The 19,511-nt window shown below is 39.2% G+C and overlaps 1 protein-coding gene across 3 annotated transcripts in view; it reads left to right on the forward strand.

Moving 5' to 3' along the window:
* The window catches only part of LOC134814772 (stromal membrane-associated protein 2-like), a 90,601-nt gene extending 85,866 nt beyond the window's left edge, over nucleotides 1-4,735 (forward strand). For 2 of the 3 annotated variants that reach the window (XM_063822986.1, XM_063822987.1), the window contains 4 exons: nucleotides 1,310-1,618; nucleotides 2,418-2,501; nucleotides 2,981-3,886; nucleotides 4,062-4,735. In XM_063822986.1, the coding sequence (XP_063679056.1) occupies nucleotides 1,310-1,618; nucleotides 2,418-2,501; nucleotides 2,981-3,886; nucleotides 4,062-4,124 (1,362 nt within the window). In that variant the 3' untranslated portion in view covers nucleotides 4,125-4,735. The remainder of the gene's footprint in view (nucleotides 1-1,309; nucleotides 1,619-2,417; nucleotides 2,502-2,980; nucleotides 3,887-4,061) is intronic. The other variant, XM_063822988.1, reaches the window with a different exon arrangement.
* The last annotated feature ends 14,776 nt before the right edge of the window (nucleotides 4,736-19,511 follow it).

Below are 19,511 nucleotides of genomic sequence, written 5' to 3' on the forward strand. Positions count from 1 at the left end.
ATTTACAGGATCTTCTCACGTGCCAAATATTTAAAAATACTGGGAATACTTTAAATCAGGTGTCTAAAACTTAGTATTAAAACTGTTTGACAGAAAGTTAATTAGGTTTAAAAAGATACAGCGTCACGTTAATAGATCCTGTATTTATTGTGTAATGTATTTCTGTGGTGAATGCGAATTAATTGTTTCGATTTAACGTTGCTAGCTTCAGTGTTTGCAACATGTTTTAACTTACAGTATTTTGCTTTTTGTGAGTGATCCTACAAGACTTTACAGTCTTTGAGAGCCTAATTAGCATAATTAATATCTAACTGGCTTAACTAGTCGGCATTCATCTCTGAGAAGTTGTTATAGTAAGTTTTTTAAATATTTTGCCTGATTAACATTCACAATTATCATTTAACATAAATTATAAGTTATTTAACATAAATTATAAGTTATTTAACATAAATTATAAGTTATGTTAAGGTTCGGAGATATCAAGAATATTATAATACTTTTGAAGCAATTTTGTGTCTATAATTATTTTATATATATTTTGAAATAAACATTGATCAGTAAGCAAAGCTGGTCACAAATCATTCACAATAAATTAAACCAGGTAGGGTGAAATTTCAAACAATACCAACCGCCAACTTCATATTTTTCACAATAATTATTAATTCTTGTTATAAAACTCTGCTTAATAATAAACAGTGCTGGCTGTTTGGGTTGACCTTATTTTGTAACATCATCCAGTAACGGCCCTAACATTGTTTAAAAGGTTCCACAAGACCCTTTGTGTGGATTATTATTGTGTAACTAATAACTATGTGACTAAGGATAATTTGAGTCAGTTTTAGTGTACATCAGCATTCCTGCTATTTTATACTCGATAGTGTGTACAATAACTATATAGTAACAGGAACCCGCCCAATATGGTAGGTTTTAATAGGGACCACAACATAATATAGGAACACGAGCTATGCGAGCATACTTTACGTACGTACGTGGCCTGGGCGAACCTAAAATGGTGTAATGACAAACTTGCATACCGAATAATCATTTTCTCTGTCTACCTAATTAAACATCTCCACTTCAGTTGGACAACATGTTAGCCTGGGGTAACGCCGTTGCAAATTAAACATCTCCACTTCAGTTGGACAACATGTTAGCCTGGGGTAACGCCGTTGCTAATTAAACATCTCCACTTCAGTTGGACAACATGTTAGCCTGGGGTAACGCCGTTGCAAATTAAACATCTCCACTTCAGTTGGACAACATGTTAGCCTGGGGTAACGCCGTTGCTAATTAAACATCTCCACTTCAGTTGGACAACATGTTAGCCTGGGGTAACGCCGTTGCTAACGAGTTCTACGAGTACAAACTGCCTAGTGACTTCAGACGCCCCTCCGACGATCCGGGAGTGGAGAAGTTCATACGGAACAAGTACGACAAAAAACTGTACATCCACGAGAACTTCGACTACGCAACCAGCGTCAAGAACCACCCTGGTAGTGGGGGTGGAAGTAAGCCGGCGGCTAAGCCCGGTAAAGTGGCCGGTAAAGTGGTGCAGCCGGCGGCTATTAATGCTCCCGTTAGGAGCATTCCTGTTGTTCCGCTCAAGACCAAATCCGAGGTAAATATTATAGACTATCCTGTCTTAATTAAAATATACTCAGCAACACAAGATGTTAGATTCGTGTATGATATCGAAATGGTGGATAAAGTTTCAAGCCACTGTATTATATTATGGCAGTGTGTTTATTATGGCAGTGTATCTACTGTATATTCTATTACTTTTTACAAGAATGGCGTACAATGTTTACCGTCGTCCAAGTCGATAAAACTATATTAATCGTTCTATTTAAAAACTATATTAATAGTTCGGCCTAAACTCAAAAGTAAGATTGTCATCATGTTATCATGTATACATTTGACGAACACTCATGATCGATATGCTGCGAGCTGTCAAGCGTACATAATAATACTAACTTACTAATACACATTAGTGCACTTTATTTATAGGGTAGATATTATGTATTCTGTTGTGATGTAGGTGAATACCATTGAATATATTAATGCGTTTTAGCATGATATTGCGTAGTTGTATAATAGGACAAATCCTAAGTACAACAAATACGCTGCTATTGTAATCTCAATAACATATTCACGACGACTGTACAATGACTTTATCACGATTCCATAATATATCATTGACGTTTTTTCAAGACATAGATCGTAATGGTTATTATTAATATGTATAATATTTTGTGATTTCATGATTCATCCAATATTTGTATTACCATTCAGTATGATTTCAATGGTGCGAAAAAACAATGACATTAATAGTACGAAGTAGCGAATATGTATGATATCTGAATATTAATGATAGATAATATCTTAGTTACAAATAACTCAATATATTGACTTTTCAGGCGTACGTTCCACCTAAAGTGGCAGCAAGAAAACCAGCACCTGTTGTTGCAAAGCCCCCAGCTGAAGTACCCAGCTTACTACAGGTACTTTTAGTGTTTTAAATACATAGTATTATATCGGGTTATACACAGTATCGGTACTAACTGTGTAGTGTATATGAGGGCCGTGGGGGGGGGGGGTATTTTTGTTAAATTTGTCCAGAAACAACCAGAAATAGATCCTCTCCCCCGTGTTGTCACGTTAATATATACAATAAAAGAGAAGGTATGGGTTCCATGTAATTAGTATCCAGTAATGATGCTATGAGGTGTACCTGTGTACTGTGTAGTGTGTACTGTGTATGTACAATGTATTGTGTGTTATATTATTATTGTTAAATCTTAGGACGTTATTCATCTAAACTGCCTTACACTTATCATTACTAAGACGTACTTAAGAGTATTAGAAACTGCCTTAATCTCTTATTAATATTAAGACTTATTGACTTTTGCTAGACATAATATCGAGAGCTATGTTACAGAATATTGTTCACTTGTTCACCTAACAGAACAAAACCCCGCAGGTATCAATGACCTCAGCAACCCCAGCCCCAGTGTCTTCAGTAAAGTCAGATCTGGTTGATATATTCGGAGACATGGTATCAGCAGCCCCCGCACCTGCTGCTCCTGCCACCTCTGCTGCTCAGCCACCTGCTAGTAATTTACTAACGGACACTAAAGAGGAACCCAAACAGAGCTTTAAAGACTCCATAATGTCCCTGTACGCTGCTGCACCTCCCGCTAACTTCGGACAACCCGCTCAACAGTTTGGAGCTGTACCTCAGTCTAACGGACAGTTTGGAGCTGTACCTCAGTCTAACGGACAGTTTGGGACCATGCAGAGTAACGGACAGTTTGGGGCACAGAATACCGGACAGTTCGTGATGCCCCAACAGAAAGCTCAGTTCGGAGCCCAACAACAACAACCTCCACGATTCAGACAGCAGTTTGGGCAACAACCAAACCTGATGGCAATGCCACAGCAGCAGCCACAGCAACAGCAGCAGCCACAGCAGCAGCCTCAGCAACAGTTTAATCCCTCTGCCCAAATGTTTGCTGCAAATCATCAGTTCCAGCAGCCTAACGGACAGCAATTCGCCCAGTTTAACCAACAAGGGATGCCAAATGGTATGGCACTGAATCAAGGGGTGCAAATGAAAAATGTCCAACCCATGAATATGCAAGGTATGCAGATGAACGGAATGCAGGGAATGAATAATATGCAAGGTATGAATAACATGCAGGGTATGAATAATATGCAGGGTATGAATAATATGCAGGCAATGTACATGGGACAGCAGCAGCAGGGCCAGCAGCAGGGCCAGCAGCAGGGACAGCAGCAGCATTTTGGATATAATATGGGACAAGTCAATGCAGCTAATCAACAACAACAATTCGAGAGCGTCCAGCGTCAACTACAACAGTTAAAGGTACAGGCTCCAGCTGCTTTTTACACATTTCATTGTTTGTTCATACTTTTGGTGTAGTTTTAAATGTAGGTAGCTGAATAGGTAATGACTGGGAGGTGGTGAAGATTGTTTGTCGAAACAACTTTTAAACAATCATTATCTTACAATCATTATATCTTACACATCACTTTTCTAGGTGGGACAAGCACAGCAATCTCAGCCCCAAGCAGGATGGGCTCAAGCCTTTGGATCAAGCTGACATTGTCCAGATATCTACTCTTAACAAGCCACCGAGCCTCATCCTGACCTTGACTACACTGTAGAATCGTAGGTCGCGTGATGTGAAACTTTGGATTGGGGGAATGTTGATAATTCACAACATTTTGTTATTTTACGTTTCCTTGCTCGTCTGTCAGAGGTTTTCAGGACTGGTTGAAATGTGTTGAATTATTACTAGTTCGTGTGCCTTATATATAATTGATTTATCTTGTCACGGTGTAACTTGAAGCCAATTTAAATCGTCTTGTTTCTCTTGCATGTTAAAATATTCTGTCGTCTGTACGGAGGCAAATTAATAGCACCACCGTGGAAAGTAGCACATTATACCGAAAACAAAAATATTTTATATTCTTGATACATATTCTGATCACGTGATATTATGAATATCTCATGATCTGCTTTAATTCCGCCCCTCCCTGTTAATTTGCCTCGATAATGGGCGATTTCTTCTGTTAGCTGCTACTCACAACCAAGGAGTTGTATTATTCAGATTTAACGCTGATTTTTTGTCGCAATTGATTGGAATTACTAATGAATTTGACCACCGATGTAATTATTGTTTATAGATAATAGTTGAAATGCAACCTATTATGATTTGAGTTTTACTTCTTCATGATCACGATGCAGTTACGTCATTATTTTGTGTACAGCTAGCACTGTCGTGCAAGCATAACTGAGCAAACACTTTAATCTCGAAGATGACGTGGCCCCGTTGCCCGTGTTAAATTGTGAAAATTCAGTCAGACTGTTTGTTGAAACTGGACAATTTACATCGCCCAATAACTTTGAAGCGAAGAAATGACTTTAGTCAAATTGGTGAGATGTGGGTGCGTCATGACCTGGATTAGCCGTATACTTGACCTCTATGACCGCATATGGCATAATAAGGTTGTGCAACAGCGCTGTCGCGATCACAAGATGATCATACAAAGTGTGATTTGGCGCACGAGAAGATTTATCACGCGCACTACGTAATTGAACACATCGTAGGGTATATATCACACACACAGGATGTGGTTTGAATGATCGTAATTTCGCACTTCAATGGAAATTAAGAGATTCAGCTGATCAATAAAACATTCTAGATGGCAAGAGAAACTAAATCAACCGGCATTCCCTTAGGAAAATCTGCTTCTCTGCAGTGGCGTAACGAAGGGCCCCGCTGTGCAGGGGGGCGCCGTCTTAGGGGGGCGCCAAATCGTCGTTTGAATGTGGGACAATTTCGAAAACTTAACTAAAGTACTAGCAAAACTGCGCGTTTTGCTCTAGATACACACTTTTTTAGAGATTTTACCGGCGTATCCTCTAAAATCACCTAATTTGTTCAATTTTAGGGAGGGGCACCAAAAGGGGAGGGGGCGCCAACAGGGGGGCGCCTTTGCGGCAGGGGGGCGCCAACAGGCAACGTTACGCCACTGCTTCTCTGAGGAGTAATTTAGGCGAACAACTGTTTTTGAGTCACGCGTCCTACTATGTACTATAATATTAATAGTGACTAGTAAATCGCAAATTCTATTGTTTATTTATATTTAGGGTTTAAATCAGTAAAGGGCCATCTACTTAGGACGTCCGGCAAATAGGGAGGGGTGGTTTAGGAATTTCGGACAAATCCGGAGGGGTTGGTTTCTGAAAATCCGGAGTCCGGACGTCCCGAAATGTTGGCAGAATTAACGAAAAAGTCCCATTTATTTCAAATATTTGAATTTTATTTCAACTCTTTGAATTTGATTAACAATGAATTTGAGTTGGTTTTATTTTTACTCTTAAAAGTAGCCGGACATCCGGGGGAGGGGGATGGTCTGAACACTAAAAATCTGAGACTTTGGCGGACGTCCTAAGTACAAAGTAAATGGCCCTTAAGGCATCAAATCTGTCCCAATGACTTCACAGGAACCTCCCTGACTATCTCAAGTACCGATTCCATTGTATCACGTTGCGACCCCCACGGTCGTTTCACTATGTCCTGACGATACAGGGGGAGCCGCGCACTCCGTGCGCGGCGGGTCATACAACGTATGACAACGATTCCACTTGTACGTTGTATGTGGTAGCACGATGCATTACTATCACTGACTACTCACGCATATAATTAAATTAATTATAATCTTACTGGGCGGCGCTCAGCCTGTCATTCCGCCGAATCTTTATGTTTATGAACATAATAGCCTGGGGTCCCCAGGTAATTATAATCATGCTATAGATGGCATATGTGATATGACACGATTGAGGTGCTTGAAGTTTGAGTTCGGTCTAAGAAGTGGCGTAACTTTGCGTAAGGGGTCATTCACATATTACGTAATCAGCCGAGGGGGGGTTTCAAATACTCACGGTTGATTAATGATTACGGGGGGGGGGGGGGTTTGGTCGTTGATTACGTAATCAAAATTTTAATTTTTGCCGATTTTCGAAATACCAATTGGACAATTTTCGTTAATTAGCAATGAATAATGTGTATTTCTTGTATCTCTACATCAAAATTTAACTCGAAAATGGGGGGGGGGTGTCTAATCTTGATTACGTAATATAGGAGGGGGTTAGGTCTTGATTACGGGGGGGGGGGGGTTCAAACCTTGATTACGTAATATAGGGGGGGGGGGTTCGGTCATGATTACGGTTGATTACGGAGGGGGGGGGAGTAAAAATTGCCAAAATATTGATTACGTAATATGTGAACGACCCCTAACGTTGCCTGAAAAAATTGGGTGATTTTAGAGGATACGATGGTAAAATTTTTAAAAAAGTGTGTTTCTAGAGCAAAACGCGCAGTTTTGCTAGTACATCAGTTAAGTTTTTCAAAATTGTACCACATTCAAACGACGATATTGCGCCCCTTAAGATTGCCTATACTGGGGTGACACATTTGACACATTCTGGTAATCTAACTAATAATCCCAGAATGTGTGTTTTCTGTCTGTCTGTCTGTCTGTTTGTAATTTCCGAGCGGCTTAATCAAGAAAACGGTGAGAGTTGCGGGACTGATTTTTTCGGTTAAGTGCCGACAAAACTCTGACGAAGTTAAATGATAAAGGTTTTTTAAATCGGTCGTTGGTAAGTGGTTTAATTGATGGTTTTGTACCACAAATGTTACATAAAATGGCTTGAGCACAACAGTATAAGAGTTACGGGGCTCGCATATGTAGCTGCTTAATTAGTGTAATTGAGTTACCCGGGTAAGATTCGCTGTCTATACTATAATCTTATTAGGGTAGGGGGCACTGTTTGGACTGCAGAGAGAGAGTTCATACTTTCATACGACAATGTTATGCGTGTTCACAAATATGATAGGCGGGTGTGGTGTTAAGGGTTAATTTCTGTTGATTATTGTTTAAGATACTCACCTAATGCGGTTTGACTCAACGGGTAATTACTCCTACCCTTTTTAACTGCGGCAGTGAAATCCCTGCCGAAGGCCGGGTTACACTAGTAATAAAATAATAGTATAGATACGGGAACAATAACATATATTGTTAGATTTCGATGAAGATCATCACATCAATATCGGGAATTACTATTCAATAGAGCTATTAATAGACCAATATGCTATTGTAAATTTAAACATGAAACATTCTGTTTCACTTTATTTTCCTATTTCAACAATGAACTGATCTAACACTCTGTTATAACAATTGATACTCATATATGATTCACTTTAAGTTTAAACCATGTACTGTTCTCAACTTTTATATTTGAACTTTTAATCGTCTAATAATATAAAATGATAAAAATTGTACTTTCGCATTCAAGCTTTTCATCTATAACTTAGAAGGGAAACAAATTCTTCATATTATGGAGCCAGGGTGTGAATTGGCTACACCTGGTTAAAACGCTTTCATCCCATTTCACAATAGTACTCAACAGAAGTAAAATGAGGTTTTTCAATGTTTTAGACAGAAATATTTGGATATACTGAATTATATAAATTTATAATAGTCATCATTCTAAGTCATCAACTTCTCTTCTGGGAACCCCTTCAAGGACATCGTCGAAGGGGAATACCACACCTCACATACATTGACATCCTTCGGAAGGACACGGGGCTTGACGACAGCAAGGAGATAAAGAAACTCATGCTGGATAGACAGATTTGGAAGAAACCTATCTCTGTTCGGACGTAGTATATTAAGATATTTCTGTTTAAAACACAGAAATATATCATTTAATTTGTACCATGACTCTTTATTATCATACGAAATCGAAAATACGCTTCAAGTAGTCCTTTATCATGAAACAATTGTTGTCGAGTTTACTATTATTAACTTATCAATCATAAGAATTTATTTGCTGAATTTATTTGCTGCCTAAAATCTTGATAATTTTTTCGATGTGCAGTATCTTCGTTGAATTCAGAAAATCAGTCACAGATCTATTAAACTGCAATCCATTGTAGAATAGGACCGAATAAATTGACGACCGTATACCAGTTGTTTTGACTAGAGGCAAAAGGAATATGTTTGATTAAAGTTCATACACATTTCAAAACGGGTTGCTTAGATTTATAGAACATAGAAATTTTATAGTGCTAAATCTCCACTCTTTTATTTAAGGCTTGCAAAAAACTATAGTAAAAGGGCAGCTGCGCAAACCACCCTCTTTTGTTGTTGTAACCAGGCACAAGTGAGTTTATCTTTCTACTTCTAGAAACAATAACATTAGCTGAACAAAGCCACGTGACAAAGCCTTTCTTCCTAGTTGCAGACCACTTTGTGATAGTTCTAAGAGCAGAAATAGTGCCTCCATCGGTCAATAACTAACAGCTGAATCATAGTCACGTGATCAGGAAACCGCATATCACGTTACCAGGGAACCGCACATCACAGATAAGCTATTGGACAACAGTTGGGGTGCAGTTTATGGCATAGATCCGCCTCTATAGATGTGTACGTTAAACTAACATTGACAGACTGTGGTATAACAGGAGTCAGGAAGTGTATATATAGCGATAAAAACATCTGGTCGTAGTTTTACTGCCGTAGTTCTTCTTGGTTAGGAATTAAACGTGGCTCATTGTTAATTGTAATTTGTCCTCGTATAGTTTTATTGTGTTTCAAATGTGAGCATATTTAGGCAAAGCTGACTCTATAATCAATCGTTTTACCCTCAAAATGCTGACTTTTGTAATTTGTACTTGGATAACTTCAAAATGAACATTTTAGGACATATCTGCAGCTGCATAAATATAGCTTTTGTGACCTTCCTTACAAAAATTTCCGGGTTTTTGTATTTCAAAAACATGGTTTTAGCATAGACTAGAGCTGAAGACAATTTACACATATATTTTGACGGCTCCTGCTTAATAAAAATTTCGTGTCACTTATATGATTTAAACAACTCCCTCCAGGCAATAGGCATGTTTTTATCGAATTCCTCTTTAAAGCGAGGCGCCTTATAATCAATAATGATGTATCACTGTATTATAGTATTAGTATTAATAAAAATTGAAATTTCAATTGATTAAGCTGTAAATAATAGATAAATGGCATTTGAAATTTCGAGGATATATTTGTCTCCTTTCCGTTTTGTTTGAAACTGGACTAATTATATTATCAATAACAATTAGGAATTTCAACTAGCCAGTAGCCATGTTCAACTTCAAGCTTGCTCTCGTGTGCGCAGTTTTGGTTACAGCCACTGCAGAGAAATGTAACACCGCATGCACCTTGTTCACCAAGTTTGAAGATGTGGTTGATGGAAAAACTGAAGATTTGTTAGCTGACATGCCGGAAAGTTTTAAAAAGTGCGACGAATCCTTAGCCACTGCCTGTCCTGATAGCACAGTCTGCCTCTCCTTAACCCCAACCATAAAGGCTGATACGACCGTTGGAGAATCATCTGGTAAAGTGACGATCACATCAAAAAGTGAAATGTGTGCTCCTTCGGGCGCTGAGATGACCGATGACCTCTGCAAAGTGTTCTCATCAAGCCTTGAATCTGTTCTTGAGGATGTCGCGATCAATGGTAAAAAGATCACCAACTTGGAGACCGAATGTGGAAAATTTAGCGGTGCTTCTGGATTAGGCTTCAGTGCTATTCTGGTCACAATCATGTACATCTTGTACTAAGCTTCAAGAACTAGGGACAGTTGAGATGGGACATTTAGGACGATATAATATTATGTATTGCTTGTTTTATATGTTGTTTATGATAACCTTTGTTCACGTTTTCAGAAACTTGGGTCATAAATTTTGAGTTGTTATTGTAATATCTTCTGCAGAATGCAGAGTGATATTTATGGTAAAGCTAATTTCTATCTTTAACTGAATTTATGTTTCATTTATCGCGTATAATTATATTTGTATGTATTATAATTACATTTTAATTTCATTATATATAAATTCTTTATTGCAAAGTTTAATAAACTAAGTTTGTTCATGTTTACTTTTATCACAAACGAAAATAAATTTAAATGCAAAAGTAGGGACTACCGGTGGAAGATGAATAACTGAAAGTCCAACAGCATCTTATTTTATTCATTGTGATGATTCCGGGAAGCATTTTCTTTACGCTCTAATCATATTAAAAATCGAGATATCGGTCATTTAAAAATGAGTAATTATAGGCCTGTCCAGTGTCCAAGTGTCCATGATTGTAGCCCAATTAAGAGCTGATCAGTTGCGATCGATAACTGACCGCAGATCCTATCACGTGACCTTGATTCGTGAATCCTCGGTCACGTGATCACATTCGTATACATTATAATTATAATACTTCAGGGCAAATTGCTTTAAAATGCAATTGAATGTCATAGATCCATGATCCACAATCCACGATCCACAATCCACAATCAACGATCCACAATCCACGATCCACAATCCATGATCCATGATCCATGATCCACGATCCACGATCCACGATCCACGATCCACGATCCACGATCTACGATCCACAATCCACAATCCCGAGATATCTCGAGAATTGTAAATGTAGACCAATAACATTTTCAACACTTTCCAGGCAGATATCTCGAGACCTGGTTGATCCACAATCCACAATCCATGATTCACGATCCACAATCCACGATCCACAATGCACGATCCATAATCCACAATCCACAATCCACGATCCACAAATACAATCCACGATCCATAATCCACGGTTCACAATTCACGATCGATAATCAAAGATTTACAATCCACAACATACAATCCACGATCTACGATTCACGATCTACAATCCACGATCTACAATCCTCGATCTTCAATCCTCGATCCAAAATCTACGATCTAAATTCTACAATCCACGATCCACAATCAACGATCCACGATCCTCGATCAACAATCCACGATCCAAGATCCACAATCCACGATCTACAGTCTATGAGTATGATCGACAATCCACGATCTACAACATACAATCCACGATCTACGAGCCACGATTACGATCCACGATTTGACGGATGTTACTCGTCTAAATTTCGTCGAAGTATGAAGTAGCGTGCCGCTTTCTTCTCACTTCTCGAAATGGCACGAGCTACGAAGTAGCGCGCGCCGGGCCAGATCATTAACAATGGTCAATTTAACGGGTGATACTCGTAAAATATCTGTTTCATATATTGGACCGTCGACCGGTCGCGACGAGTCCAACTCGGCGCGCGTCCTGGTAGGTTGTAAACCTACAATGGTCAATCCACGATCTACAACCTAACCCTAACCTTTAATTTAGGTTCGGTAGTTGAGTATGATTGGAAGGTTCTGACAAATTTTCAGCATGATTAATGTTGTCATACGTTTTATGACCCGCCGCGCACGAGTGCGCGGCTCCCCCTGTATCGTAGAAACTCTACAGGGGTAGTGAAGCGACAGTGGGGGTCACCACGTGATACAAAATAAATGTTCTGTGCTAAATCACTCTACTATATCGCTTTTACTAAATCGCTCGCCCAAATTTTAAGAAAATCCTTGCGAAAAGGCCCTTTGGGTATGAATTTGATCTAAATCGTTCTACTTTTTGACGCAGATCCCGAATCACCCCCCATGACGTAGGGTAAAAATGTTTCCCTGGAGAGTTATGGGCAAAAAACCGTTTTGGTCACGTGACAGGCAGACAGGCTAGTGAAACATGAATTCGATTGTTTAGGGCTCGGGTTAGGGCTAGGGTTGTGGTAAGTGTTATGGATAGCTTTGGGGTTATGGTTAGGGTTAGGGTTGGGATTAGGGTTTATGTTGTATGTAAAACCGTTTTGTACGGTTGTAAAACCATAAAAACCAAAGTCACGTGAAATTTTTGGGCGAGCGAATTAGTAAGAGCCCGGTTCCACTTAGAATTAGACCTCTCCATGGAAACACAGTATTCCAGTATATTTATTTCTAGTTCCTGGCATCCAATAATTTAATTTCATTCCCCTTGATGGTTCCAATTAGAATTAGACCTCTCCATGGAAACACAATATTCCAGTATATTTATTTCTAGTTCCTGGCATCCAATAATTTAATTTCATTCCCCTTGATGGTTCCAATTAGAATTAGACCTCTCCATGGAAACACAATATTCCAGTATATTTATTTCTAGTTCCTGGCATCCAATAATTTAATTTCATTCCCCTTGATGGTTCCAATTAGAATTAGACCTCTCCATGGAAACACAATATTCCAGTATATTTATTTCTAGTTCCTGGCATCCAATAATTTAATTTCATTCCCCTTGATGGTTCCAATTAGAATTAGACCTCTCCATGGAATCACAATATTCCAGTATATTTATTTCTAGTTCCTTACATCCAATAATTTAATTTCATTCCCCTTGATGGTTCCAATTAGAATTAGACCTCTCCATGGAATCACAATATTCCAGTATATTTATTTCTAGTTCCTGGCATCCAATAATTTAATTTCATTCCCCTTGATGGTTCCAATTAGAATTAGACCTCTCCATGGAAACACAATATTCCAGTATATTTATTTCTAGTTCCTGGCATCCAATAATTTAATTTCATTCCCCTTGATGGTTCCAATTAGAATTAGACCTCTCCATGGAAACACAATATTCCAGTATATTTATTTCTAGTTCCTGGCATCCAATAATTTAATTTCATTCCCCTTGATGGTTCCAATTAGAATTAGACCTCTCCATGGAATCACAATATTCCAGTATATTTATTTCTAGTTCCTTACATCCAATAATTTAATTTCATTCCCCTTGATGGTTCCAATTAGAATTAGACCTCTCCATGGAATCACAATATTCCAGTATATTTATTTCTAGTTCCTGGCATCCAATAATTTAATTTCATTCCCCTTGATGGTTCCAATTAGAATTAGACCTCTCCATGGAATCACAATATTCCAGTATATTTATTTCTAGTTCCTTACATCCAATAATTTAATTTCATTCCCCTTGATGGTTCCAATTAGAATTAGACCTCTCCATGGAAACACAGTATTCCAGTATATTTATTTCTAGTTCCTTACATCCAATAATTTAATTTCATTCCCCTTGATGGTTCCAATTAGAATTAGACCTCTCCATGGAAACACAATATTCCAGTATATTTATTTCTAGTTCCTGGCATCCAATAATTTAATTTCATTCCCCTTGATGGTTCCAATTAGAATTAGACCTCTCCATGGAAACACAATATTCCAGTATATTTATTTCTAGTTCCTGGCATCCAATAATTTAATTTCATTCCCCTTGATGGTTCCAATTGATTGGCCGACATCTGTCCGACAGCGACATCTGTCCGACTCAGAAAATAGGTTATTTGGACAATAGTTTATGTCGGATCCTACCGTACGATTTTCTTGAAACTTTCCATAAAGTATAGTGGTTATATGACGAATAATCTGTGTAAGTTTGAGCGAGTTTCTATGTGCCAAATTTAAGATATTACCTTAAACACTAAAAATATATCCAATTCGGTGGTTTTCAGTGGTTCCAAAGCATATATCTGGAGATCCAACGATACGATTTTCTTGAAACTTTCTAGATAGTAAGATAGCTTTAAGACAAATAATTTTTGCAAGTTTGATTAAATTTCTATGTGCCAAATTTGAGATATCACTTCAAACACACGAAAATAGTGTTGTCGGACATCTGTCCGAAATCATCATCTGATTTCAACACATTTCCAATTAGAGACATGATCTGAACTCATGAACTGTTACTCGCTAATTTGTATACGTAACATTTCCAATTTGAGATATGATCTACCCAATGCTCCGCGTCCGCCATATAATATATGATCTGCGTTCTTAGCAGTACCCCAAAGGAAAGATCGTCGAGTATTTTCGTCCCATCCAGAGTCCCAGAGCAGCATTGTTTCGTTGTCGGTAGAGAGCATATAGTTTGCAGGAATGGGGAGCGTTTCCAGATTAGAAAGGTTTCCAGATTAGAAGGGTTTCTCGGGTTAGAAAGGTGTCTGTTTGCTGCTTTTCTGCTTCTCTGTACCATTCTGTTGAGGGGTGATAGCTGGCAGCTCTAGATTCGTAACCCAATCCACCAACTGATTCAGATATGAGTTATTTCGTCGGTCGATCTCCACCAGAAGCTTTTCTTTTCAAGTTCTGTTTGCTGACGTGGACGGTCGTTTCAGCATGGTGGGCAGGGTGAGTGCGGTCAGGAGTAGGAGTGATCAGTTGTTTCTCCAAGGTAGAATCGTGCTCTGCAACCCTTTCGGAAATCCGAATATTTCCAGTGGGTGGTATCGTCTCTTTATTTGTCGAAGACGTATCGGAAGCCATTCAGGACAGGGTTCTCCGGGCCGAGCCTTGTTTGCGTCCAGGGATAAACTGAAGATTGGTTGCAATTGTGGATTGCGATAACTGATCTACATACCGCTGTCTTATATGTACTCATGTCCTGTGATGTGATCGACAGCTTGTAAGTTTACGGCTAGGACGATCTGACGTTCCTGTTCTCAAATAGTCAATCATATATCGAGGATTATATTTCAATGGATCACATCAGCATTAGAACAATGGGAGCAACGTCACGAGATTACCCGTGAGCTTGTGAAATACGAATGTGAACTGAAATTACAATATGATCCGAAATTCGGACAGATGTCGCCAAAAACGACTCCTGTCCGACAGCCACATCTGTCCGAAATCCCTAATTCGGCTGTCGGACAGATGTCGCCCAATCGACATGGACACGGTTGGACACCACCTATACCATTATTTGGTAGATCAACTTAATAGATTTACATGGTTTTGACTTACATCTCAAAACTTATTTAATTTAACTGTTACTATACCTGCCGGCAGGTATAGTAACAGTTAAATTAAATAAGTTTTGAGATGTAAGTCAAACAGTATTTCCCAGGAACAATATTTCATCACAAATGAACAAATTGCTCCAAGATACATACAGTTGGAGCTCATATGATTTTCTTCCTGTAAGTATATCTTGTCAAATGTCAAACAATCGATGTAACATAGTATGTTGTTACACGCTTCATAACTTATCGCAGCAATGTGTACTATCCTACATTCGTTTTCATTTGGTATATACATTCATTGAAATAACTATTGTTTTTCAGCCAAAGAGTAGTCGAAGATTGAGAGCATTCCTGCTATCAAGAAACCTGTTATCAAGAAGCCTGATATCAAAAAACCTGATATCAAGACATGCAGCACTGTCAAATCGGTTAGTACAAGTGGAAAAACTGTTCGTGAACACGTGTCGCCCATCGGGATACTTGGATATTGCCGATTTTATGTGTGATCTCGAGTTACATATGTCGTCACTCGTCATGCTCAAATCCATCTAAATAACTTGTTTCCAGGCTTGATAATCAGCTGTTACCCGGGTGAAACTTCAGTTTATCTTCTATCAACGTTTATTGATCTCACAAATGCTTGATGTTTGAATTGCAGTGTCGTTTAACACTAACAGTACTTAAATCACCAGTATGTAAAGTCAAATCACTAGTATGAAGACATATCATAGTAGTACATTTTACTGATTTAAATCGAAATCGTCAGATCTTAACGTTCAAAATGTACGATAAAAACTTTACCAAGCCGAGTTTTACCGAGGTTTTGCAAACATGCGATGGAAAACAAACGCATTCCACTGAGTGGAATCCACTCATGTGTAAGACGGAACCAGTCAAATCCCTGTCAAAACTTCGAGCAAATCTGCACACACTGTAACCAGCCAGGGCAGGTGGTTACAGAAGGAGGCAGTGACGACTGTTGACATACATGTTAATTTCTGTTTCACCTGTCAGACTCCATATCGATACACCGTTGTCTCGGAAGGGGTGTTCACGGTTCAATAACAACGACCATACAATTGTAGACTGTCAGCTTCTGGAAACCATCTTCACCAGACTGACATTGTTTGGACACCCCATATCCGAGACAAACGATCTTTCCGAAAGGAGTCCGACAGTCCCCACCTTACCAACAACACCCTAAGGGATCCCTTCCTACTCTATAGCTATATGGGCATGAAGGAGACACCTCTAGACTTCCTGTCCTGTAGAGAGTGTGGGAGGCATTCCCCTGTCATCCTCTTTGATGTGAAAGCAATAGATAAAGGCTCTGACGGCAAACCTGATGTCTGCCCCATACAATTTGTTGACTTGTGGAACATCGATCGTCAAGCAGAAAACCGGATCTAACGTCATCAACGGTATGCTTGACATGCTTAAATTAATCAAGAAGGGGACACTGAGATAACGGGTGGATAGGATAATAGAACACAACACAGATCACTATTCGTTCACTAAAAAGTTTGTACAGATTGCTGGGAAGAGTGGTGGACTTCTCACAGTCATGTGTCCACATGGAATATGTGTAGGGTTTAAGGTCCTCTGCCTGCATGAAGGGGCATCGGATTACGTTCAGTTCCTTAGATCATGGCAGCATATTCCGTCAATATCTGTTGTGGTCTTTGCTTCCCAAGTGGCCCGCCATGCCGAGAAGCAGTTCCCTGGTATGCTGCCACCATACGGAGGAAAGCTGGCAGACTCTTCAAAACCGGAGATCCCGCAATTCATCAAATTCGGCGGCGTTATAAACTTCGATGAGCTGTTGAACCACAAAGTTCAATCTGTGAAATCCAACCCTAGAGACCATCCTGTAACCAAGTGAAGCCACAAGTTACCATATTTATGTCCATAATCAAAGATAGAGATTCGGCGGAAAGACAGTGCAGGCTGAGCGCCGCCCAGTAAGCCATAAGTACATCTTATTTGACAGATTTCATTCGAGGTGAATTTTAAAAATCCATAAGATATATTTCATCGCTTGAATATTTGTGCACAGCTGCTACGGAATAGAATAAACACATCAATTTGTGAGCAAAATCACAAGGAGCTTAATAGGTACAGATATTCATTATATAAAATGTCGGGGATGAACTTACTGCTGTCGGTTACATTCATACATCTTATGAGAAACGGCTGCACGAATTCCAGGCCCCCCTATTATTAGGGGTCAGATCATACTTACTTACTTGATACTTGATAAGGTCTCCTCGATCATTCGAGTGGCCTGCACCAAGGAATTGCCGCTTATGTCGTATCATCTCTCTCCAGTGCTTGCGATTTCCTGCCAACTCTCGGACCTTATCAAATACAATGTCTGGATCTCCTGTAAATGTTACTGCGTCTTCCAGGACACAGGTTCGCCAATTCTTTCTTGGCCGCCCACGTGATCTTCGGCCGTGAGCAGGTGTCCAGTCAAGTAGATACTTTGGTAGCCTGGTGTCCGGCATAGGCTATCCACTCCGATAATCGTAACCGATAATTATCTCCGATAATTCGTTAAAAAAAGTTATCTGTTTATCTAGATAAAACATATTTTTATCGGTATAAAAATTCACTAGATATTATCGAAAATACTGCCACAATACCGTACAATTGTAAAGAAATATTAGTGTTTTTGCCTTCCCAAGTATTCCAAGAAACAGTCCCAAACGTCTTCTAGTATAATAGAAGAGGTAGTTTACTAAGATGTGAGCTTAAGAGGTTTTAAATTTACATTTGTATACCTATGGAACTGTAGAACTGTATGAACTGTTGAAATCCAGAGAAGGTTATTGACATTGTTCTCTTGTATTGAGGTGCTGGCGTTTTACCTTATAATCATTCTGGAGATGGGAACGAGCATGTTACTGTTAACAAGAGTCAAAAATACCGGCAGGGCACTCAATTGAATTCCGTAAGTGTTCTGGGCGTGAAACATTGTCTTCAGGAGAAGGAATCTGTTGCTCCAAGTTATCAACAGAATAAGAAAACGGTTCACTGAATCACTTTAAATGCTTTACTGTTTCGAGGAGATTTGGTATTTGGTGCACTACTGTTCTCAGGAGAAGGAAACCGTTGGTCTACTGTTTTGAAGAGAACTATTACACTACTGTTCTCAGGAGAAGGAAACCCTTGGTCTACTGTTTTGAAGAGAACTGGTAGTACACTACTGTTCTCAGGAGAAGAACACCGGTGGTCTACTGTTTTGGAGAGAACTATTGCGTTACTGTTCTCAGGAGAAGAAAAACGGTGGTCTACTGTTTTGAAGAGAACTACTAGTGCGTTACTGTTCTCAGGAGAAGAAAACCAGTGGGGTCTACTGTTTTGAAGAGAACTACTGCGTTACTGTTCTCAGGAGAAGGAAACCGTCTGTCTACTATTTTGAAGAGAACTGGTACACTACTGTTCTTAGGAGAAGAAAACCGTTTGTCTACTGTTTTGAAGAAAACTGGTGCACTTCTGCTCCCCGGAGAAGAAAACTGATGCTCTAATATTTTCAAAAGAAAGGAAGTGGTACTTTAGAAAGATTACTGGAAAACAGTAATAAAAGTCGACAATTAGTTTTTGCGAAATTTGGAAAACATTTTGGCTTTGGCCTTCAGCATAAAAATTATCGGTTTTATCGGTTTTATCTCTAGATAAAACCTAAATCTTTATCTGTTTATCTAGATAAAAGATTTCATACCGATAATGGATAGCCTAGTCCGGCATTCTAGAAACATGTCCAAACCAGCGAAGACGGTTGGCACTGATGTTGGTTATAACCGGGTTTATTCTTGCCCGCTCCAACACTTGAACATTGCTCGTCCGGTGGAACCATTTAATTCGAAGGATTCTCCACAAACAGTTTTGATGGAAAACTTCGAAGCGATGTAGTTGCTTTGAAGTAGTGTTCCAGACTTCGCTTCCATAAAGTAATATTGTTAGAACCGCTGCAACATATATCCGTATTTTGGTGTTAGTTTGGATATTGCGATTCTTCCAAATATTACCGAGCTGATTGAATGCTCCTGAGGCTTTCTGGATCCGTGCAGACAAGTCCCGGTCAATAGTCCCATCACTTGATATAATCGACCCAAGGTAAGTGAAGTTGCTGACTTGCTGGATAGCCGTGTCTCCCACTGTAATGTCCACCGTTGATGCTTCAGTATACGGCCTCTGTGATGTATTCTT

This window comes from Bolinopsis microptera, chromosome 5, assembly GCF_026151205.1.
Source record: "Bolinopsis microptera isolate Bmic1 chromosome 5, MBARI_Bmic_1.0, whole genome shotgun sequence".
Lineage (NCBI taxonomy): Eukaryota > Metazoa > Ctenophora > Tentaculata > Lobata > Bolinopsidae > Bolinopsis > Bolinopsis microptera.